Genomic DNA, 26,486 nt, shown 5'->3' on the forward strand with positions numbered 1-26,486 from the left:
TTTATAATGTACATTGATGTACTAAAAATAGAAATTTATATACCATTCTATCTTGTTTCTTGTTACTTTTAGTTAAATTAATTAAATTTTGATTCGCTTGAAAAGAATCGTTACGAATATGAAATAATACTATTAAGAAGTATTATTAAACTACATCAACTTTAATTCTACAAGTAATTGCATCTAATATGTTTTGCGATTTTTAAAGCTTATGCATTCTGATACACAAAACACAAAGTCGAATGTTTAAATATCAATCATAAATCAATATTAAATGAAAAGTTGTAAAAACCAGAAAATATCTATTCGTAGAAAATAATTGTATTGTTTTCTAATATTTCATGACAAATACTCGATAAGCAAAAATATGAAGTGGAGAAGACGAAAGCATACCATCTCTCATTATTATAATTATTACATATCGTGAATGAGGTAAACGTGAAACAAAGAATACTTCATAATCAATCGCGGTAAATGTGTTTCAACACATGTATTTTCAATAATAATATATTGAAACAGAAATTAGTAAAATTAGTTGCGACAGCAGCCATATTCGCAACACTAATTCATTAAATATCAAATAAAGACCATCTGAAAAATCTAATCGCGAGGTGTGTCATGAAAAGGCAATGCGCGAGCAGCCACCACAGAGCGCTTTTCTTAATTCGCAACGCTAATTTATACACCCATAACTTAAGTACGCAACACTAATAAAAAGATTTTAGAACAGTGATCTGCATAAGTGCAATGTCACCATAGTGCAATGTAGCTCTTTGGCTACTGTGGTGACCCTATATGCAAGATCACACTTCCACAACGCAAGTGGAAGAATTTATAAATGCGATATCACCCTGATAGGCACAGTGATCATCAAAGCATGATGCACAGGGTGATGTTTCCACAGTGTTAGTGGAAGATTTGGGCATTTCAATAATCGCAACACTATCGTGAGAACCGTCATTATTCGTTCTCGCAACACTAAATGGAATTAGAAACTAAACAATTGAAAACTATTACTTCTACAAGAAACAACAAAACTAATTGAACACTATTACATACTAAAATAGTAAATACAATTTAATCTGATTCGCGAAGCAAATACTAGCAAACAATAACTATAAATTCAGCAAACAATCGTGATCCGATGATTCGCAACACTAAAAGGGCAATCACGATCATCATTTTAACGCAACTCTAATTCAAAGCGCGATATATTAATTAATACGCAACTCTAATAAAAATCGTGACCTGGAGTTAATCACAACTCTAATAACAATCGCGATCTGGAGATAATCACAACTCTAATAAAAATCGCAACCTGGAGTTACTCGCAACGCTTATAAAAATTACGATTTGGATTTACTCGCAACTCTAATTGGAACCGTAATTAAATATTGGCAACATGACAATTGAAACCGCAATTCGCCCAGCATTCGATGGGCCAGCATTCTGCTGGTTAGAACATACTACACTACACTACACAAATACAAGCATAATGACAAAGTAGTAACAAAAAAATGACTTTGCATTGAGAGCGTTCTCTGCCTCTGTATAGTCATTAGTAGTTGCCCTCTTCTCCGGGCCTCTTCTTTCTTCGGGCATGAAGCCCAGGATCCTGAAACTTATACCTAAGCTCGAAATTCCCTAATCACAAACCAACGAATGACTCAAAAAATGAATGAAAACGTGAAACAAGAAACTTCTAAACACACGCAAGCGTGCTGAATCTCGAGCAGAAAACGTTCCTTTCATGCAAATCGCGACCGCGACTGCAGGTCGATTCGAAAAATCGATCGAGTAAAGCCAGTGGTGAATGGCATCCCCCATTCGCACCAACTATACCATCGATTATTCAAATCTGATTCCCTCAAATAAGTTGAACCACGCGAGAAAAAAACGCGCCTGCCCGATCAGTGACTGTGGTCAACCTGCCCGGCCATACCTACTTATTACTAACAGACAAACATACCAGAAGTAAACTGACGCTATATTTAAAAATAGCAAAAGATTCACACCAACACATTCATTCACCCCCGGAAATTCTCACTTAAAAACCCGAGCGCAATAATCCTACACTAGAGACAACGTCCCGGAACTTGAATCGACTAACGAAAACTAGTGATCATTGCGTACAACGCCAGTAAAGCGTTTCTATCTATATTTTCCTGTTTAATGTGAAATTTGAGACAACGAACAAATCTGCATTTTCCATAAAATACCGAAGTTCAATTAGCAATACAGGATGGTATTGAAATTGGTACCTCTACTGTGATTAACCAGTTAACTGCGTTCGACGTGTATACACGTCGAACCAAAACTTTATTTTGTTGCGATTGGTGAGTATAATTCTTGTCAAATAAAAATGTAAAAGCCTTCCTCGTTTTACTTTTCTCGTGAAATGTATAATAGGAATATTTCCCTGCGCTTGACGCGTATTCTCGTCATTGCTCGATTTGGTTAAAAATAAATTTGGTACCATTCGTACGTAATAATAAATTCTATGGAAACGACGCAATTCCACAGCCTAACCACACATACACACAACGTGGAAAATACGTCGTACACGATACACTAGCATGTCAGTCGCGAAAAAAGACATATTATTATACAGTCAATCATCGTGCCCGTAGCCTTTATCCCAACCAAGTAGCACCTGGGTACGTGGATGGAGTCCTTGGAAATGAACACGGAAGGAGTTAAACCTGAAAATCCTGATCTAAATATAATGATTAATGATTTCTACTATTCTTTGAATTGAATTGATAAACTATTCATTGATAGTTGTTTCACTCAATCCTAACTTAAACATGATCTGTACATGATCTTAGAAATAATCAAGTGAAAAATACACGAGACTGCCGCTACAGCCACCAGTTGATGGATTTTCGCGTCCGCGAAAATGGTTAACGTGACCAGAATGTCATCGAGTAACATTCCAGACACGATCTCCCTTGAGGCAGGAATTGAGATACGCTCAATTAGAGCGTCGCGAATCTGTAAGCGAAATTCGAAGCTACCAAAACCCTTGGTGAGGGTGACGGGCTGCCCCGTTTGCCCTTTGGAATAGCCGAGAGCCTTATGGAGGGGACAGAGGGCCCATACTGGGGCAACGACAAACTAATTCAGCTTACTCTATGCAGTGTAAAATTAATTATCAATTATTAAATATTGATCGAGATATGAAAAAGGAGCTTGTCAATTCATTTTAATATTATAACATACAGAATAGAGTGAAAAAGCGCGACGCGACGCGAACAAAATGAAGGATTACTCACCCTAAAAAATGATCGACATCCTTTGGGATGTATCCCTTCCTTCGAAGCGAACCCTCCCTCAATCTGATCTCAAAAAGAATCAAAGTAAACCCATAAGTTACTACTACAGCCACCAGTACCGGTTGAGGTATTTTCACGTCTGCTAGATGTTTAACATGACCAGGTGCCGTCGGTGACACCCAGGCACGACCTCTCCTTGAAGCAGGGATTGGGATACGCCCAATCAGTCGGCAATGAACCCAGTGTAGTAATCTCAGTATGCAGTCCATCACTACCAATGCCCTTGGTGAGGGTGGCGGACTACCCCGTCTGCCGTCTTACGCAACGGAGCAGAGGCCAATACTAGGACGTTATAGTGGTAACACCGCTAGTCGACAATGAACGTAAAGTTCATTTATTGATTTACAAGAATAATTAAATTTAAATTCAAATTCAAGTTAAATTTTAAATTAAAAGTAACTTTAAAGTTAAACTTAAACTTCAAATTACAATTTAATTTAAGATCAAAGTTAAATTGGAAATTAATATTTTACATTCGGTACATTACAATAATAGAAGGAATTGGCACGTTATCTCTCATTGTCTCGATCGATATTCAATCTAATCTAATTATAGAATGAAATCGAATTCTATTATAAGTGTACTAATTTCGAGCGATCTCGTCATCGAAGCAATCATTCTAAAATATAAAAATAGTATTCAAGCCCGATGCTTCGATTTCAAAATCTACTAAACGCAAAATGTTTTCTTACATATATAATATGACATAGTTTCGGTAATCAAGCAAATAGCTATACTATAAAGTTATAATATATTTCATATATACGATATTTATCATATATATTTATCATATATTTCATATGTTCAATTTCCAATAAATACAAATTCAATTAAATGACTGAAGCATTTGATACACTCCATCAACATCGTGATACAATAATTATAATTATCACAGAAACGAAGTCGGAAGGTATCCGACTTCACCACTACATACTGCTACAACAATGCAGTTGTAATATATATTACCTATTTATTCATAAGAATATATTATATCCATATATATACATGTATCTTTAATTATTAATATTCATAATATTTAACTCTGTTATATATTCACATCGAATATATTACTTTTATTTAAAACTTTCTAGTTATTTATGCTATGTGTGTCAAATATTATAAATTACCGTATTTACTTCTTTAACAATTATCAATATTATTACTATTATATTATGACATTTAAAAACGCGAAGTGCAATAAAACCTATCCTGAGCTAGTAAATAATACACAAAATAAATGTTACTGCTCATGGATGTAGTATTATATCCATGGTCACTATGCTCGTGAAAAAAATTCTACGCAATTACAGCCAGTCACTCGTGTCGATTTAGACCTTTCGTCCTACGACATGATTGAGTGACCAGAGGAACTTAAAGGCATGCGACTCACCGACCGTAGATCGATGATGCTGCTGATGTCTGGAGGAAGTCATCGGGGATGCTGCTGATGTCTGGAGGAACTGCTGCTGCTGCTGCCTCAGTAAAGTCGTCGAAGATATGGCAAATGCCTAAAGAAAGTGATATTATAAATAAAAATTCATGTTACCACACAATGAATCAGTTAAGAGAAAATATTAAGTAATGTTGCTTACCTCTAGGAGGATATCATGAACATTGTCATCAAGATAGAAGTGGAAAAGCTTAAGCAGAAATCACATTACTATAATTTAGCATTATATAGTTCTTGTTAATATTTTTTATCATCAATTTACTTTATTGTAATTAATTTTGTGATTGATTACAATAAATCAATTACAAATATATTAATTTAATAATTAAAAAAGATTAAAAGTTTATCAAATTCGGAATTATAATGAAGTACGAAAGATATATAGATTTTTGGCTTTTGAAACACAGCTAGATCCTTTAGGTGGACAGCAATTTGACTCTGATACCGAGACAGCAGATATTAAAAAAAAAGATAAGAATAAAAAAATATATAAATAAAAGACTACAATGTTATTGCCATTTACAAAGCAAATACTGACTCTACTCCTTTGCGTATGAATATTATAAAGAAAATGTAAGTAAAATAGGAGCAGCTGTGCTCTAAAGAATATTAAAACTATTTATCGCAACAACTACTGATTCTACCGACAGCATTGCGCGCGGTTACCAAAATATTCTGGAATAAAAACATTATTAATATGGGGACCACAGGGTAAATAAAAACAACACATATGTTACTTTCGTATTATTTCTCATCTTTTCTTGATCGAGCGTTTGTCCACGAAAATATTACGTTCCTTTTAAATTATTAAATTATGCAAAAATATGTCTACATAAATAAAATAGATTATAAAATTTGATTATATTGTAAAATATATTCAAATGTTATAAACTATTTATGAACACACGAAGAATTTATGATTAATCTATAAACATTCTATTATAATTATTTATTACCAAAATTTAAAGCATGTTCGATATTCCTAATTAGTGAGTTTATATGTATGTATAAATAAAATTGATTATAAAGTTTGAATATATTACAAAATATATTCAAATATTATAAACTATTTACGAACACATAAAGAATTCATAAATGATGTATAAAAATTCTATTACGATTATTTGTTATCAAAATTTGAAGCATACTTAATATGCTTATATAAATCATTACTCGTTACATACATCATGTGCTCATCATGAATTATATATACCAAATGTTATTAAATGATCAATAAAAGGGTAATATAAATTTATACTATACGTTAAGCATTCTTACAGTCTTTGCCTCACACCTCTTTCAATAGTAAGTGTAATATTACCATATCTCCATAGAAAATATCATTGGCCATTGTTGAATTAATGATTATGAATTTCATTACTCAATATATCCATCATTTAGAAGATACAATTGCTTAAAAATCTGTAACAGAACAAAATAAAACAATTAGAATAAATATACAAAGGTATAATTAGTTATATTAAGATTTTATAATAAACCAGTTCATAAATTATATTTTCAAAATTTAAACAAAGTCTATGGACTGCTATGAACGATGAAACGCATAATAAAAGGAAAAAGGAGGACGAAAAGAGACGCCACCAGCACGTAACCTTAGATTAATCCACAAGAGCTTTGAAACCTTGAATATGATTATGCTTATATTACCATAAAGATTATTACAAATTAACCAAATAAAATTATTTTTCACTTCCAAAGAAAAATAATCGATTATATATAAAAAAATTCCATGTATAGATCAGAATGTATACATATTATTATAATAATATAATAAGATTTAAATAATTTTACCCATTAAAAATGAAATATTACGTACTATAAAATGTATGGTTTAGCAAAAACATGGTAGTAAAATTGGTCGTTACAAATTTGCTGTGGATAGCCGCCTTTAGGGTTAAAAATGAAATTAACCCTTTCAGTGCTATGAACGCATATACAATTCATCTGCAATTTTCACCACTTCATACAAAATTTCTTTTCTTCCGTGCGGCGGAATAAAAAACTGATTATATCATCAGAAAGCTTAGTGCATAATCCCTCCACGTCTAAAAATAATTACCTAAATAGGAGATTAAAGTTTTCGTAATTTATAAATTTTGCCTCCTGATATAAGTTTAAACTTTTATTACTCCACCTGTTATCGAGTTTCAGAATAAAATAGGGACTATTATAATAGCAAATTTATTGCTCAGTCCAATATTGTTTATCATTTTCTTCTAGGACTAACGGTTTGGAAGATACAATCAATAATATAAGTGAAATTGCCATTTCTCTGAAAAAAATAAAAATTCCAATTTTCTCTGCCATTTTTACAAATCGGACATAGGTTTATATGAACTTTTTGTTGCTTTTGAGGTATAATATCAGCTGCAAATATTTATCACACGAGTAGTGAATCACTCTGCATATAAATTTTGTTCGGTATTTATTATTTTTAGTGGAATTGTTATATTTTTTTGTGAATATACCTCAGACTATTTAATTGCATCGATAAATGGAAGAAATATTATGCTATAACTATTAGTATTATATAGAACTTAAGTTTTATTGTAATTTATTGTATACTTCGATAGTCTTATTGTAATTTATAGTATATATCTCACTAGTTTTATTGCAATTTTTTAGTAAGACAGAGAGAACGATGTCGTAAGAAAGAGTGAGAAAGCTGATACCGACCCCACTCTACAACCCCTGACGCCATCTCTGTGGAGAGTACTGAAACTAATGTCTGACCAGTTTCAACATTTGTCCAAGAGATAGCGCTAGTAGTTCTTTAGTAGTTTACTCCACTGTCGATAATTATGTGCGACCAGTTTGAGCACTTTTCACAGAGATGGTGCCACTGATTGCACAGTTGTGGCGTTATCGACTTCCACGTCTCAGCAAACACATTCACTGCCATCTACTTCCGCTCCTCGGAAAGTACATTTTCAATAGGAAATTGTTTCAAAATTAATCCCATCGCCATCTGTAAAAAAGAGTCTCTCGTTCGCTACGTTTTTCAAATTTATTATTCGCTTATTTCTGCGCAATAAAAGATAACACATCATAATTTTTCATTATAAAATCTAGATGTATATTTCTAGGCTTCTACTTCAGTTTATTTAATTTGTTAAAGACTTGTTAGTTGTTAAATAAACATTGTTATATAAAAGTAAGCAACGTGAAAGTTAATTAGAAGAAATCATAGTAGCAAGGACCTCCACACAGTAAGGTCGCTATCATCTGTCTCGCTCTTTCTTATAACATCGTTCTCTCTCTTACCTTTAAGGCGGGAAGTATACATAATATTGCAATAAAACTAATGAGATATAGAAGAAAATACAATAAAACTATTGAAATATACAAGAAATTACAATAAAACTAATGAAATATACAATGAATTACAATAAAACTGCTGAAATATACAATAAATTACAATAAAGCTTAAGTTTTATGTAATGCAAATAGTTATAATATAGTATTTCTTCTATTTATGGATCAATTAAATAGTCTAAGATACATTTACGTAAAAAATATAACAATTCCCCTAAAAATAATGAATACCGATACAAAATTAATATCTATATTTATGTACGTACAATTTTTATTTTTTTTTATATAAAAGATTATTATTCACCGACTTACAGAAGATGCATCCGCAGCAAGATGCCAGAGACGAAACATATATATATACTTAGCGAAGTATATATATATACTTAGCTCAATGTTAAATAAATTAAAAATATTCGATATTTATTTAATTTTAACAACAATTAAGTCAAACAGCAATTTTTCGCTTAAAAAAAACTCAATAAGTACTATTAATTCGATCTTTTTCGACGAATAATTATGTTATAAGAGCATATATATACATTTAATTTATATAAAAATTATGTAGAATATTATATACTCTAAAGTATATAGCTAAGCATGTATTTACTGCATAAATGCAGAAATTGACTGATGGTGCAGGACCATGTCACGATTGCTGATTTTCTGGATGGTGAAGAATCATTCTGCGATTATTGATCTTCGCGGTAGTGGAGGACCATCCAAAATATCTTAACGACAGCTTATGAGGACGCATAGAGAATACATAGATGTAATAAAAGATGGATGAAATTAAGATTCTATAGGTAGTTCCCAATTAGAATATTGTTTAGAATAGTAAATATGTAACCTTAATATGTGTAAAATATATGAGTAGTTGTATATAATATATATACTACTGCAATAAATTGCTAAGAGCATAAATTAAAAAAAATATATAAAAATTAATCAATTGTAAACTATTATAGTATAGTAATGTGATTGCATTAATGGATAGAGGGTGGGGAGCATAGACTAAGAGAGGATACGAAAGGTCGCACAGGGCCTAACACAAACCTTTTGTGTGCCTAAACGTCGAACGGAAGGGTCTATGGTTGGGTGGGGAGTCTGTGATTAAATGTGAAGGAATCACTACTGGTGGAGGTGCTTTTGGTGAACAAGCCAAGGGTGGTGGAGCATATGGTGGAGGCGCCTAGGGTAGTGGAACTGGAGGTTGGTGAGTGAACCATTTTAAGATTTAACTAGTTTGTTGTGGGTGTAATTGTAATTCTAGGAGATGAATGGCGTAAGGGCTATTATACTTACAAATACGCAATAAATTTTAATTATTTCAAATTCTAAATATTACAATTCCAACACTTAGAACTTTGCTATCATTAATTTCAAGTATATCTAGCTCTAAATAGTTACCTTAAAATGGGTTATTCAATTTTATAAAATTAATTCGGTGTTGAACTATACTAGAATTGAAATTTCAATATTGGGTCCCTGCGTAGTCACTTCCACGGGGTGGGCCTGGATCCTTGGTAACGTCTTCAAGAGACCGGTCTCTCGAAAGCAATATCAAGCTAAGGACTACGTGCGTAGATTTAAGCCATTTGCAATTCAGTCGAAATTTTCCAAATCCTTTTCAGAACTTCTAAACTTTCAGTTATAGATTAGTTAGTTACAGATTGTTTTATTTGTTTTATATGTATGTAATTTCCCCATTCCCTTATTCACCTTCATAATAAAATTGTAGAGGAATACATTTTCTTATCCGAAGTGAGAAATAGCTACTTCTTCAATCCGTTACCGCTCGTCTATCAAAATGGAACAAATTAATCTTACTTCAGTCGGTTCGCATTTAGTCAATACTGATGAAAATGCATTACATACTCGCTTGAGCATTCTTATTTTGTGCTGCGTGAAATCGCAATCAAACTGATGTAGTTTTTGGTGCCCATCGAGATTTCGCAGCCCTAGTCGATTGCCCTACTCGACCTAGGTATAGGCTTAGCACAATGGACGCACTCGTGGTGTTGTCGCGCCGTGTAGCTCCTATCCCGATGCGCTGGGGTCTTCGGACCTGCTGTAAGACGGATTCGGATGGTCTATGCGGTTCGCCTTCGTCGACGAGCAATGCGTCCTAATGCTAAGCCTCGCTGAGATCTCGATGGTACCCGCATTCATCATCAGGGAGAGCGTGGTTTCGATCGTCTCAACGTAAGACATGGCATAACTTGTTCGCGATTTGCGCTGGGTACGGTTCGCTTAGTGACTAGTGCCAAACCATCGGATTCGAATGCTCTCGCGGAATTGTAACGCAGGTTTATTGGTATTTGTTCGTTCCGGTCGTGTCGTAAATTTTATCTATTTTTGCTTCAATTTCGATTAATTTCTTAATTTTAGTTTAACTTAACTTTATTTCCATTTTTATCAAGATTCTTATCAATTTTTCTTATAATATCGTATTCCTTTTTGCAAAATACTTTAACTTTTTTAAAGTGTTAGTAGAGTCACTTTACAAATTTCACTTCTGGTAAGATAGTGGCATTTCTTGTTATCCCTTTCCCAAAGTCGATACTGCAATTTCTAAAATCTATATTAGATTTTGAAAAATACATTATGGACTCCGGTTTTAAATTCACAAGTAGAATCAGTCCTCGATATCTTCTATACCGAGAACGCATAAATGTAATGGAGGGTGGATAGGATTAGTTACCTCCCCGTTGGTGGGCCTGAGCCCTTGGTAACGTTTTTGAGAGACTGCTTTCTTTCGAAAACGATATCAAGCTAAGGACTATACACAGAGATTTAAGTATATTTGTAAACTTAACGCTAGAACTAACACTAGAAATATCTAAATTTTTGTAGTTAAGTTCTAGTAGAGATTTTATTAATTAATTTTTACGAATTTTCCAGTTTCCCACAAATTAAAATTATTTTCCAATTACTTTCACACATATTTTAAATCTGAAGTACTTTTCATTATTGATTTAATTATCACATTTTAATTATCATATTTTATTTGGGAAAGAAGAGACATTGAATACTTTTATTGTGGGTAGTCTTAGTGTTAAGTAATATGTAATTCAGTTTAAACCTCTTTCCTTTCCTTCTCTCTTCTCTTTCCTTTTCAAGACTGAGAAACTTTAAACTGAATCTATATGTAGTGAAATAAGTAATATAATTATAATTATATTGTAATTATATTGTAAGTATATTGTAATAATACTGTAATTATATTGTAAATAACATTGTAAATATATATTGTAATAATATTGTAATTATATTTGACGATATAAATTTTATAAAGTATTAAAAATATATTCTCTCTCTTTTTTTCTCTTAATAAATTTATATAATTTTACAAGAGAATACATGTTTAAACAATATTACATGATCTATTATGTTTAAAATGAAAGAAACAAGTTTATTTTTCCGTTAATTTTATGTTTATCTTATATTATGTTAAACATGTAATAATATATAATTTATAATAATTTATATAGTTTATATTGCTCTGAAAAAAGCCTGTGTAAACATTACGTAGAACGATTGATCGACAAAACGAAAAAGGAACTTTTACGATAAATCATTGTAACATTATAATATATGGAATGGAATGGAATGAAAAAATGTGATGCAAACAAAATCGGGGATTGTTCCTACCGATATCCTCTAGAATATTTCGGTACTCTTGAAGTAAACCCTCCATACACGTGATATCAGAAATAATTAAAGCAAACCTACAGGAAGTTACTACTGCAGTTTAACGTAACCAAGTGCCATCAATGACACTTCATGAGTTCTATAAGCTAATTTTTATCAGGAGGCGTAAATTAATAAAATAAGATACAAAATTCATTCAGTGGTATAGGAAATACATATTGTCCTAGACAAGATTTAGGTATCGACAAAGTATGCGATAGCCTTATTGCTCAATGAATTTTTGTCACTTCATTCAAGGGCTCTAGAGCCTCTTTAAGATTTTAAGATCATTGATAATGTTACAAATTTAGCATAGAATAAATACAATTAGAACTAAGAATTTGCATTTTCACAGAGTATCTTGTATCTTCTAGAGTATCTTCATACTCTATTCTCAGATATTACTCACATAAAAATTAAAAGTTTTATCAAGTTAGAAAGTCTAATACAATTTATTCACTTATTTTCACACAATATATAATAATACGTCGTGTAAATATTTTACCTCAAATTGCAAAAAAGTTAGATTATTTATTTCAATTGAATATATCATAATAATGTATTTATGTTATCGTCTACCCCTCCCTCTTCCTCGTCCTCCCCGACCTCCTCGAGTACCACGACCACCTCGTCCTCGGCCACGCGCTGCTCCTAAATTTTACAAAAAAAGTAGAAACTAAAATATCCTCTAAATTAATAATTTCTTGTTATATGAGTGACTTAATACTTTTCCATAAACAATAAGTTACACTGCGACTAATAATTTAAAAAATATAGAAAAAATTTGCTACTTTGCTTATGTTTTTCAGATATGTTTTAATCTCAAATTTTGTATGTTGATTTTTCTGGAAAAACTGTAGTTCTTCATAGAAAGACCTTATTCGAAGAATATGCAAAAATAGATTAAAAATTTTGGAGGTTCCATACAAGGACATTATTTTCTATTCATGATTTTAACTATGCATAGCATATGGCCATTTAGGTACTGACAAGTAAGATTTCATAATGTTACGATAATCTTATGTTTAAATTCATTCTCCTTGAACTTAGCGTATATTATTCTTTATATCTATTTAATTTACAAACCTCGTGCAGCTTCTTTTTTCTTTGCTTTGGCTTTTGGCGTATCATCTATAAGTAATGTTTCGAGTGGTAACGAATCTGGTAATATATAATATCGTATATTATTCCCTCGTAAACTTAGTGTATCTAACTGTACAGGATCTCTGTTCTTTATTGTCATTTTTACTGTCTTCAAATGTGTGTTCATTGCCACATCTACACCTGTAAACAAATATTGAATGTAAAATATTACATTTTTTTACACAAAACTACAAGATATAACATTTTTACAGGTTATGTTAACATACCAGTAATGGTACCATATACTTGAGTACCATTTTTTAATTCTATCGTTACAGTCTCGTGACTGAGTTTCATTAAAAACCTAAAATCATTATAATAATTACATTAGAGAAACACTTAATTCATATTGATGGGAGGTTAAAAGACTGTGAGTATCATACAATGTAATATCAATAATAATCTTTACAAAATTAGTTCATTTTTTCACATAATACATAAACTTAATTTTATCCAGTTTATTGTATTACAATTAATATCGATCTACATACCTTACTAACTTCATAATGTGGCTTAATTTTAGTTTATATCAGCTTAAAATTATATTTTCAGTTTTATACCGCTCTTTCTTAACTATAACCAAACAAAACGCTACATATGAGTTAGTGTTCCAAAAGCTTTACATTTATGTTCTGAATTGTTTACTATACAAATCGTATGTAGATGAAACGATCATTCTAACGCCACTATTTCAGACTGACCAAACGCATGGAATTGTCCAATTAAAAGTGATTTTATCTGATGTTGCCATTTTTCATTGGTCATTCACCGTCAAGTGCTTATTTTAATTAGCTAATAACACTAGAATTATCTGTAATATTGTTGCACAGTAATCAGTGCCAATTCCATTTCTGCCTCCAAGAATACTTTAATAAACGGCATTTCAATTTATAATGCAGAGTTTTATACCGCTATTTTGTAATTAAATAAATTGTGCTACATATATACTTATCGTTTTACAGCTTTCAATTTTCTGTTTTAGAATTTTGCACCTTATTTCTCTTTCCTTACGATAAAATCTCACTCGATACTTGATACTTTTACATCAAAATTACATTAGTCCATAAAACTTGTAATTATAATTGAAATTAAGTGTTAGAATTGTTACAAATACCTATTATTAAAGAAGAAATTATTTGTTTTCTTCGATCAAAAAAATATGAATGATAATTTAAAATATTTATTTGCAACCTGTTTGTAAATTATCTAAATATCTCCAGCTTACTTAAACTTTAACAAAAAGGTATGGGTTAGATTGTTTCAGTTACTTAGTTTTTAAATTGTTCCATTTATGATATGAATGTATTGATATTTTCAATCATTTATACCACAATGAAAAAAATTCTATTATGATATTACTAAAAATGTTTGTATTATATTATATCTAAATGTTCTCGGTTATCTGAAAAGATTTTTAATGTGATGGAATAATTTTTCTTTTTTTTTGGGAAATGGTTTTAATAAAAAGGTGAAATGTTTTAACAAACTTTCAATATAGAAATAAAACTATAAATTTTTTAATTAGATTATATATTAGTACCTTATTCGTATGGTAACAACAATCATAAATTAAATTATAGTGCAAGACCTACATGCTTTCAAATTGACTAATTTTAAAATAGTTTTCATTCTTCCTTCTGAGCCTATATCGTATGTCTGTGGAAAAGGTGTTCCTTCTGGTCTTTGATATATAGATTGTAGACATTGTTCCCATTTGACTGGTGAAACCATTTGTTTCAATATGTATTTTTTCATATATTTAAAATTCTTGTACGGTGCACCCATATAATTGGAATATACTTGACATCTAGGCTCATTTATTTCTATCGAATTTAACAATTTAAAAACTGGCTTTACAGCAGGATTCATCAATGGTGTATGGAATGCACCTGACACAGGTACTCTAGACACTTTATTTAAACCTAATTGTGTTTTATGCTCTTTGATATACTCCAATGCTTCCATATGTCCTGCTAATATTTTACTGTCAGTGCATAGAAAAATAGCAATTCTAAAAATAATTAATTTAATTACACAATTTCATATAAAATTGTATACACTCATATTTTTGATTTTGATTAAAATTTATGCATAATATATTACCTGCATATTGGATTTTCAATACCCATGTCCATTGCCCACTTCTCTGCCTCAGTGCAAGCTTTTGTAACTTTTTCTCTTGGAGTATTAAGTACAGATAACATCCCTTGAGGTACTTTATCTGCGGCCAGTTGCATAGCTTTTCCTCTCGTCCACACTAATCGAATACCATCTTCAAAACTTATAGCACTAGAAAAAATTAAGCTACTTATTTCTCCTACGCTATATCCTGCTGCAGCAACACAAGTTTCAAATACTTTAGAACTCTCTGCTTTAATTTTTTCTAATGCAACCAACGATGATACCACTGTAGCAGCTTGATTAAACTCAGTTTTGTTTAATTTCTCTTGTGGACCATACAAACAAAGTTTTAATAAATTGTAACCAGTTATTTCATTAGCTATATCAAAAAGTTCCATTACACCAGGATACTGCATATATTTTTTGATCATACCAACTTTAATGGTACCCTGACCAGGAAATAATAATATAGAAGTATTTTCTGGATTAATTTTTAATTGTGTTTCTTCTTTCTTATTAAGAGGAATATCTTTACAATAAGGAGTTGTCATCCAATCTTTATTATTAACATCCTTGAAAGTTGCAGCTTCATTCAGCAGTTGTGATACCTCTTTTGTCTTATACGAATGTTGAGAAGAATTTTCCAAATGTTGATCAGCATCTAATGCTTCACATTTGCCATTATTATCTGTTATTGAAATATTTGAAAACTGACTGCCTTGATTTAACTGATAACCTTTTGGTAATAAAGCAAATGTATTCCTAAATGATAATCGCTTCAACATTTTATTTATATTAGAATTCAGCATTTGTTAAACATCAAAGGAATTTTATACGATTCAGAAAATAATTACTTATATAACATCAATTTTCATGTAAAACAATACATATTATAAGGCCATAATACTCATAAATTACAACTATTTATTCTCACTTTTCTAAACACTTTTCTAAACATAACCCAGACAACCAGCGATTGGCACGCCAGTGACACCGGGTGGAACTAAGTACTGTGCTAGCACGCTGCTGCCACTCATTTTTCGTAACGGCACAGGGCTAGCACTGGGGCGACACGCGTGTCACGGCACTATCAAAGCACCGCGATATAGCACAGGGGCGACACGGCAGTGCCAATGACACTATCAGCTCACCATAGTGACACGCGTGGCACTGGCGTAGGCTAATATATACCAATGAAGAAGCTGTTTGCATAAAAATTATAAAAAAACTGAAAAAATCGCTGTATTAAGTTATAGTTTATAGAAAATAATAAAAAGAAATTTTTCTATCTTTCTTTCGTGTCAGTGTATCTATTTTCGAATCGAAATAAATAAATTGCTTAGTTTAGTCATTTTTAATATTCGTTTATAATTTTTATGCAAACAGCTTCTTCATTGGTATATATTAGCCTACGCCACTGCCACGCGTGTCACTATGGTGAGCTGATAGTGTCATTGGCACGCCGTGTCGCCCCTGTGCTATATCGCCGTGCTTTGATAGTGCCGTGACACGCAGTGTCGCTCCAGTGCTAGCCCTGTGCTGTTACGAGAACTGAGAGGCAGCACCGTGCTAGCACAGTGCTTAGAGTTCCACCCGGTGCCATTGGCGCTACAATCGCTGGTTGTCTGGGTATAAATGTTGGCAAAGAACTACCAAAACGTCTTTCAGTACTCGTATGTGTGGATATCTAAACTCTGATGTATTTAATTTGTACGGAAAAGCAGGTTCCCCATTAACAAATGTGACGCCTACGCCAATGCAGAAAAAATTTTTGAATGGAACGATGACACGCGTGTCACGCTGGTGCTAGCGTAGTGTCATTCGTACGCGTATTACGCTGGTGACTAGAACGTGCTGGCACTGCGTACAGTTGTTTTAGCTAACAAATGCGGACACAAATGGCTACAGATTTGCTGACACTCCTCGGAAGTGTCGCCACAGTGTTGGTATGGTGTCGCCACCATCTTATCTTGCGTTGTCTGGGAATTTAAACAACTGATATATTTTAGAAAAACAAAACCTATATTTACAAAAAATATTTATAAGACTAACATAGCTTCAGAATATATGTGTAAGTAACCATACGTTTGAAATCGATTAACAATCAAATTTTCAAAACACTTTGCACTTAATCAGCCCAATATTCGATTTCTTCAAAATAACGTTTTTTCTACAATATCTGAAAATATAACAAAAAAATGTTATCGTTAAACACCAAAAGTATTCCTTTCTTGTACTTTAAGAGAAATAAAACATTATCTTTGACTAGACATATTTTTTAGCGTCAGTGGGTACACATGTGTGTAAACATTAAAATTATGTAAATTAAATGTTTGAAATGCCTTTTAAATTAATAGTGTAACAGCATACGCATATGTATAGACACGTGTGTATATATATATAATATTATTTATAGAAAACACATGCAATAATTTACTATTGCACGAAATTGTTATATCCAACATCTTAACTTAGACAATGCGTACTGCTTTACAAAGTTAATATATCAATCGCAGATGAGTTATTTTCTATTAAGATTGTTAGTCTTCTTATGGTTTATTATCTACGTAATAATTAATTATATACTTTTATTCGGTGTTACTACTCAAAATAAACAGTATAGGTTAGATTCACGTAATACGTTCTACTACATTCTGCTAATGCACACGAGCATCTTTTATTCAATTGCATAGCAATTAGTCAATAGGGGGCAGTTCGAAATTTATTATTCATACTTTTGATTGTTGTTTACTTTTATTGGCTCTCTGATGTGCTGTATATTGTATACATTGGCTCGTTTAATGAATAAGCATTAACGTATTTTAGATTTACAATACGCAATATTTATGTAATTGTAATATTAGTAATGTTAACATAAAACGAAATAGGAAAATTTATATTTAATTCATATATATGTGTTGATGATAAATTAATATTGATACCAAAACATAAACTTAGAAAAACCATATAAATTAACTTACCCTTGCCCTTTAACTCTTACTTTTTCCCTCCTCTGCATCTTCACTTTATCCATCCTCATAAAATGAATCTAGACAATAAATGATTTGTAAAGTACAACTTACTAATAAAGTGTTCAGAATTAAGTTTAGAATTATTGACTACACAACTCACTTTACAAATGAATAATCTTGTAACAGATATCTAGAGGTATTTCAAAACTTTAATGTCAAATATTTCATAAACCATTAATCACTTATGCTCAAAGCTATATATTAATTATTTCTAGTGCTTCAAGCCTTTTTGTCATATAAAACGTTGTTACAATCATTTAAGGACACTTCTTATTAATACTACATTGCATCCATTTATTAATCTCGTAAGAGATGTCTAAAATGAATATATCTTATAACGATCTGAACTTTGTAGATGGTCTGATCATTGACCTCGTTATTCTTTTAACTTCTATTATGATAATAAATTCCATTGAGCTATTAGATAGTGCTCTTAATATAATTATCAATGTTGCGCATATATAAAATGTCACAAGTATTATTTATAAATAAACAGGTAAAATCAGTTGTAATACACTGATCACTATAGAGATATTAATGCAACTTATAGTCTTTTTAAGAACCACATATAGAGCTAGTTTTACTTTTAGTGTGTAAAAACAACTTTTATAAATTGAAAATAAGATCAAACAGATTATGTATTCATTTGAACTTATTCCACTGCTTTCATATGTTGAATTAATATTCGTTTCCTTGCATATATATTTAGAAATATACAAAAACATTAAAACAGTATTTTAAATGAATAACAATCTTGCAGAATGCACACTGTACTATGTAAAATAATCACATGTATAAGTTATCGAAAACTACAAAACAAAATCATATTAAGTAATGTATAATGTATGTATATATATATATATATATATAACATATATAATGTTATGAAACATTCTTATATATAATAAATATATATATTTTTTATATTTTATAAATCATACTATGTATAATACCCAACAAAATAATGTAAACCTGTAAATAAAAATAAATTGAATTCCATTCTGTTTGATATGATACTAGAGGGCAAATATAGTGAATAAATCAAGTTTATGAAGAAATAAATCTATATGTACCAGCATGGATAAATTTTCATGGTATAGCATAATTTGTGTATATGTAACACAGTATTTTCATGGAACAAGACGAAAAAAGCATATTACTATATTTAAAAAATTATAAATAACTATATATGTATATGTATGTATATATATATAAAGCTTATAGATCTTGAAAAACGATGAAAGAAGAATATTCATGATTCCTACAGTACACTTGGCCTCTAGTACAAATAAAAATTCACATTCCAATTGTCTCTTAAATAAAAAACAATAATCTCTCTATTATACAATACCCTTTTTTCTAAAATATGTGTACTTTTGCATTTGCACAGAATGCAATAATGTTATTTCATTTTGATCGTAAACATAATAAATATCGTATGTATCATGATAAAGAATGTATGTACAAAGTAACACATATAAAGTAAAAAGAAAATTACCTTTAATTCGCAATATTATCCCATATTGAAACATTGGAAAACGTACATAAACACAAGATGTATGTATATAAATTAAGAAAAAACATATTAATGTATCTTAAAACTTATTAAACTTACAAACCCAACTTTCAACTAACAACATATATTCTACGTGTAATATACTTAAAAGTAACATATGCTTACATAGGAAAAATAGGCATACTTATAAATTATAATTTTAAACACAAAAAGCTTTGTATAATTACAAACGATAGGCTTCCACTAGTAAATATCATTCATACTATAATAAATAATGAAGAAATTAGAACTTTTAATTGATGTAATATCAAAGTTTTGTCTTAAGTTATTATATTTTATATTGATGTTACTTTTCTAGCTTTTTTATCTCATTATACCATTATATGGAATAATACTGCGATATTCGGCCCATTATTTGTTATATCATATGTACATATGTGTACACACAATGTAAATATAAAACATACACACAAAGAAAGATACATTCGGTATATCCTACATAATTGGGATAAACTGTATTTTTAGAATCATGAGAAATGGACAAAAAATGTAATGAAACAAAATTGAACGACACACTATGAAATGTAGAAATTAATTAAATGCATATTTATGCGTTAGTACACATGTCTGAAAAATATTTTACAAAATTAATTTTGTTTAATTTAATTTTATCTAATGATATCTTCATGTATTTCTAGTTATTTTAACTATACAGTTTGTCTTAATTATGTAGAATACCTCATATAAATAACAAAAGAAAAAAATAGAAGTGGGAATGCGGTATCAGCGAGAGAGAATCGATGGTACATTTTAAAATGGTATGTTCAAATTCAAGGAACATACTAAAAATTTGAAAACTTTTATATTCTATTGACATGACCCATATAAATCCTACTAAAACTTCATTGATAACTATTTAACAGAATTATCACAGATGTAATCAAACAATAATGATATTCAATGTACATAACTTTATATAAAAGAAATATGTAATCAAAAACTGTACCCTTGGTAAAATAATATTGTAATATAATACATATAATAAAAATATTTCTGATCAGAAGAATTACATTTACACGCCCACGTGCGCGTGCGTAAGTGTTGCTACAAAATTGCAAAACTCTGAATTATACTTAACCAATTATGATTTTTCAAAATTCAAGATTTTCCTCTTACATTTTTTAGATATGAATATTATGTTTGGTAATTTTTTTTTTAAACGAAACTCATGATAAATCCAATATCTAAATTGTAAGAATTTATAAAAATTTATAAAAATCAACAGAAGCAATTTAATTCCAGTACAACACGGTGGATAAATTCTAATAAATTGCATAATTCCTTGTATAAAACTAGGAATTAAACAAAAACAAAAAAGAAAGAAAGAAAGAAAAAGAATTAAACAATTAACAAAAAATATATTATAGGATTATACTAGTTTACTTTCGTATCTACTAAAAATTTATTAATCAAATGTATCAATAATTGATGAATCACACATTAATATTAAACAGTTAATAAATGAAAGAATATTTTATCAACTCATCTTATGTGTAGATGTCTCAATTTCATTGAGAGTTTTTGCTATTCTCTTACCATATTTGATCAAAACTATATTGTACAAATTCTATACTTTGTAAGAATTTACTCATTTCTCTAACCGTATTGGAACGAAACTGTATTATACGAGAATTTAATGTACTTAAAAAGTGTTGTGATATTCCACAACTACACTTCCGTCAATATTTTATATGTAATATTCATGTATTTTTGTTATCATAAACGTACAGCTATCAGTTTACATGATTCATTTCGACAACAAATATTTAAAAAGCGCTAGTTTTCTTTTAAAAAACTAAATATAATATCCATATTTTTCAATGAGAAACAGACAAAGAAATTTTCCATTCACAAAAGTTATGCAGATTTAAATATAGTTTAACTTTTACTTAACACAAACTTTTGCAATATCCTAAGAAAATTCTGAAATTTCGTGACAACACTTACATGAAACACTATATATATAGTATATATAGTATATGTATCATAAAATGACATTCTATTACGCCAAATATAAACATCACCTATACTAAAAAAGTCATTTGCAACAAATATTGCAAAATATTGGTAATAATTGTCTATTACTTATTAACTGTCTTTAAACCAGTTGAATATATTTAAAATCAAATTATTAATATTCTTACTTTCTATTTTTGGTTTTTGATTTCCATGTGAAGCATTCAATTTATGATTTACAATAATTTAATGTTTTATGCACATCGTTTCCTCGTCGCATTTTGCACATATGAACATTTCTAGTAAACAGCTGTTATATATTAGAAGTCATCGATGCCACCATCAGGGACACCAGCACGTACTTTATCCAATACTCTATTAACAAATTCTGTCGAATGATTTGCTATTCGTATTTCTGTAACAAGAAAGAAAATAATTAAATAATTGTATATCACTTCCTTTGATTTATATCGTATAATTGAATAAAAAAACTTAAGTAAAATGTTTTGTTATAGTTATACATATGTTTTCTTTGATACATTTATATATTTAAGTCCTATTATATGTATTGTACATGTTATTAACTATAACGTAATATTACAGAAACTGCACTAAAGACAGTTGCATACATCCATTACTAAAATAAACACTTTTAATATTTACTTAAACCAACAAAGGTATTAAAATGCTGAATGAACGCTTAAACAGGTTTCAGAAAAGTAATATAATATTTATATTCTGTTGTATACTTACAGCATTCATAAGTGAAAAGCGGTATTCCATACCGAACATGTACGACACGTGTAAGTATACAATTATGAAATATTATTCTTCACTAGTATGTCGTAGAAATTAATTGATGCAAGTCAGAGTTTAATATAAGTTAAATGAATCAATAGGTAATACAGAATTTGTTATCATGCATAATTAAAAACAGTGAAACCATATTTACTTACAAAATATATAGCGATAAAGTTATTAATGAAATAATAAGTAATTTTATCACCAATTTAATATTATCATTCAATTACACAATGATCATTAAAAATTCTTTTGCCGTTTTAAAACCATGCGATTTTTTAGAAATTTGTATATAAAAATTTAGAAAGTACTAACTGGTTGCTAGTTTACAGCACTTTTCCATCTGACGTGTTAACTCTTCTTGATTTTCAGGATTGGGTTCTGTTAATTTCGCAGCAAGTGTTTGCTTAGCTTGAGATATACCCTGAATTAACCGTCCTGCAACAATAATTATGTATTCATCATTTCAATTTATTGTAAACGATTTTGAAACCATACATTGTTAGGATACAAAGGTAATTTATATAATAAACGTTATAAAAATAATTAAAAAGCTATTAAATATTCAATAAAATATTATGACTTCAAGAAATAAAAATTATTAAAAAAGTTTATATGCATAAATATCAAGTTAAGGCCTGTTTTACCTCGTAATACTTTTATTTCAATATGTTTTATAAAAACAAAAGTTAATTAATGTTTGTTAGTTAATTTACAAACATAATTTCAAGTACTCAACTGTGTTCCTGTTCCAAGCCATGTAGTTTTATTTTATTTGCCTCGTGTTGAGCTTTTTTCTTTAAACGACACGCTCGAGAAGCAAGTTTATTCTTTTCTTTACGCGTTTTAGGTCTTGCTGTAAAAGGTAACTCAGAAACTGGTGTCATATCATTAATAATACGAGACAATTTATCCAATTCGCGACCAATACTATACAATTTTCGTGGATTCGGCGTAAGGTCATTTCCATCTCCTTTTCGAGCCTTTCCACTATGCTTAATTCCACGAAGTGCACAATGAGGACTAAAAACAGGATCTGTAGCTTCATTTAAAATATGCGGGTCTTCAAGACGCGTTCTCGCGACAAGTCTTTGTCCTTTGGGTCCTTTCGCTTGAACATTATATTGCCAAAAATATCGTTCTTTCTTACTATGTTTGCTATCTCTATTTGAATCCATATTTCCACCTGCTACTCTAGTCCCACTATTTTGATCTTCACCATCACTACCACCTGTATCTACAAAAGTATACATGCTCTATTGTATTTTGTATGTTGCTTTTACTTAGAGATGTAGAGTTAAGAATTTTTATGGTTAAACTATTAAGGCTCATTTGGAAAACGTGAAAGTACCATTATCGCTGCTATAATCATCATAGTGGTCGCTATCATCATCACTATCTTCATAACCTTCATCGTGACTAAGATGATCAATATGGCAAAGTGGATCTGGACTAAGTGCACCTCCAGTACTTAAACTACTTGTTGAACTCGCTTCAACAACGCCAAGACTACCAGTACTAAGTAAATGAGGACGTGGTTCTCTGCGAGCCCAAATTTGTTCTAATCCCATTGTCCGAGTTGGCGCAGACATTGAGAGCCTAGAGACTTTAGGCTTACTATTCGCACATCCCAGATCCGTCTGTCCATGTGTGGAATTGTCAAAAGAGTTTTCACTTCGCCTCATTAACAATTCATGAAGAGCAGAGTGTCCGTTAGGTTTATTTGTTGGATAAGGAGACGTTGAAGAACTCGCAGTTGAACTACCTTTAAAAAAATTATAAAAATTATTCCTATTTTGAAAATAAGATTCATCTATTTGGTATACAAAAACATTAATTTATAAAAAATGAGGACAAAAAATAAGAATAATTTTAAAAGAAGCAAAAATAGTTATAAAAATATTTTTCAAAAATGACCTTTTAATTCTCTCTCTTAATAGCTTTAGTATCTTTAATATAGCATTAGAGTATATTATTTTATTATCATGTATAGTACTTTATAAATACTGTGAAGATATTTTGATCTTGTTTGTAATGATGTCATATCCTAGTAAAATTATAAAAGGAATTTAATCATTAGTAATCAAGGACTATTTACTTTGAGAAAAATTAATTATTTATAATCAGTTTGGTTTCAGTTTAATATGTTTCCTGTCACGTATCATGTTCCAGCTATTAATATTTCTGTTAGTAACTTTTGCAGTTTCATAAATGTTGTGATTATTATGTAAATTAAATATAGTTAAAAGTTAGCAGAGGAGAGAATATGCCAATAATAAATTTCTTTAAAGTAGAAAGTACAAGTTATGTATAAACCTGCAATGTTACTGGTTCCTGGACTTGGGAAGGTATTGGGACTAACTGTTTCCAAATTGTCAGCAACATTGATATTTATGTTGAGATTAAATCCATGTGCATTTATATATGTGGGACAAATGTTACGATACATTGATCCAGACTGTGGAAAACTACTTGGAGCAAACCCAGTATTGTTGTCATTAAATAATGGTCCAACTGATTGTGTTACATTAGCATCTATTTTAAATGGTTGAATTCTTTCTTCTGGTAAAAGTAAATCATCGAAATTTAAATCACCAAGAAGTGTATCATCATTTGCATTTAATTCGGCAAGTGTAGGCCCTTGAATAAGATCTTCTTTATTCACTTGAAGTATGTCATCGTCTTCCCATTTTTCTGTTTTAAAAAAGTCATCTATTTGGTCAGAATCTACTTTAAATGGCGATTCTATGTGGTCGGATCTATTAGGCCACATCGAAGTCAATGGAGATGGGGAAAATTGTTCGTATACACCCCTAGTGCTCCTATGTCCTCCTGGTATTGGTACCGATGCTGAAGATGGACCCATTTCTTGATTGGGTTCTTGCTTTATTATTCCATCCATTGAGCTAGTTTTAATCTCAGAGAATAGTTCAAAGTATCTGGACTCTCCCATCAAGAAATCTTAAAATTAATTACATTAAAAATTGATTTGTTATTGTCATGAAAAAGAAAAAAGATAGAAAATGCAATTCTAATCATTTAATACTTAATATTAGAATCTTACCAATTCTCCTTTTTTTTCAGAAAGTCAACTACTCTGTATAATACATTAAAATACAAATGTCGAATCTTGAATTTTTAAATAAAATATACTAAACTAAACTTGTACACTTGACGGTTAAATTGAATTTACATATAGCCAAAGAAAAGACAAAAATGAATTAAAACTCATATATGTTTATGGATTCAATTTATAGTTTAGGTAAATAAAAAAAATTTAATATTCATTAGTTTGCATATTTCGTGCTAGTATAGATTTCTTATAAAAAAAAAAAAAAACATTAGTCTATAAGCTTACAAAGTACATTCACACCACCCTCATATGAAACGACCATGACTTTCGTTAGCAAATATTTTTCCTAGCTAACAACATTGGCTCAAAAGATTTTCTGAATTTGATCTCTGACAAATTCGATTTCTTCCACGTAGTAAAAATTACTACAGAAATATTACAGAGTTACTGTCTATTCTTGCATCACGCTCTTTATATTATTTACAAACCAAAAATTCGTACGATTCAATCGCAAAACACAGTTTGTTATTGTTTAGCCACAGAATTTCGAGACAATATCACTGGTATTAACATAAATAAGGAACGATCACATGACAAAAGTCGAGTATTCAACCAATGAAAACTTTACACCAATCACGAATAAACCTTTAAGTTGTCAATCACTTATGATTCGCAAAATTAATCTTGATTAGAATATGATCAAATAAATAATTCACTAAGTATTTAACGTAAACGTTGTAACTAAATCTGATTTTATGAAATCACTATTATGAAATATGAAAAGGTATAAAAAGTAGTTCTCTTTTCCTTTTTTTTTTAATCGACGTAAAATTATAGTGAAATCAAAATCACAGCAAAATAAGCTGCTCATTGTTCGTAACCTTTTTTACAATTACATTTAAATGAATGTACACATACATTAATATCCAGCGCAATGAACATTACAAGTACATGTACCTACTCGGTAAGCAAA

The 26,486-nt window shown here is 30.2% G+C and overlaps 3 protein-coding genes across 5 annotated transcripts; all 3 read right to left on the reverse strand.

Moving 5' to 3' along the window:
• Positions 1–12,339: 12,339 nt before the first annotated feature.
• Positions 12,340–13,600, reverse strand: Smd1 (small ribonucleoprotein particle protein SmD1). Its single transcript, XM_076904164.1, has 4 exons — positions 13,446–13,600; positions 13,182–13,258; positions 12,898–13,095; positions 12,340–12,462 (listed from the first exon to the last, which is right to left on the reverse strand). The coding sequence occupies exons 1-4, from the start codon at positions 13,457–13,459 to the stop codon at positions 12,380–12,382; spliced, it is 372 nt and encodes a 123-aa protein (XP_076760279.1). The 5' UTR covers positions 13,460–13,600; the 3' UTR covers positions 12,340–12,379.
• An 867-nt stretch (positions 13,601–14,467) lies between these two features.
• Beg (malonyl-CoA-acyl carrier protein transacylase beg) lies at positions 14,468–15,981 on the reverse strand. Its single transcript, XM_076903742.1, has 2 exons — positions 15,058–15,981; positions 14,468–14,965 (listed from the first exon to the last, which is right to left on the reverse strand). Exons 1-2 carry the CDS (start codon positions 15,882–15,884, stop codon positions 14,524–14,526), a joined length of 1,269 nt encoding a protein of 422 aa, XP_076759857.1. The 5' UTR covers positions 15,885–15,981; the 3' UTR covers positions 14,468–14,523.
• A 2,253-nt stretch (positions 15,982–18,234) lies between these two features.
• Positions 18,235–26,089, reverse strand: Reptor (repressed by TOR). 3 transcript variants are annotated; one of them, XR_013102459.1, is made up of 7 exons: positions 25,505–26,089; positions 24,757–25,401; positions 23,792–24,205; positions 23,180–23,677; positions 22,756–22,878; positions 21,828–22,054; positions 18,235–18,423 (listed from the first exon to the last, which is right to left on the reverse strand). XR_013102459.1 is itself a non-coding variant. In XM_076903741.1 (7 exons), exons 3-7 carry the CDS (start codon positions 25,391–25,393, stop codon positions 21,960–21,962), a joined length of 1,767 nt encoding a protein of 588 aa, XP_076759856.1. In that variant the 5' UTR covers positions 25,394–25,401; positions 25,505–25,537; positions 25,799–26,089; the 3' UTR covers positions 21,777–21,959. The 3 variants fall into 3 exon arrangements, 2 of the variants coding, with proteins under 2 accessions (XP_076759856.1, XP_076759854.1); XM_076903741.1 differs by lacking the exon at positions 18,235–18,423 and having other exon boundaries at positions 21,777–22,054; positions 25,505–25,537; positions 25,799–26,089; XM_076903739.1 differs by lacking the exon at positions 18,235–18,423 and having other exon boundaries at positions 21,777–22,054.
• Positions 26,090–26,486: the final 397 nt, after the last annotated feature.

This window comes from Xylocopa sonorina, chromosome 11 (assembly GCF_050948175.1).
Source record: "Xylocopa sonorina isolate GNS202 chromosome 11, iyXylSono1_principal, whole genome shotgun sequence".
Classification (NCBI taxonomy): Eukaryota; Metazoa; Arthropoda; class Insecta; order Hymenoptera; family Apidae; genus Xylocopa; species Xylocopa sonorina.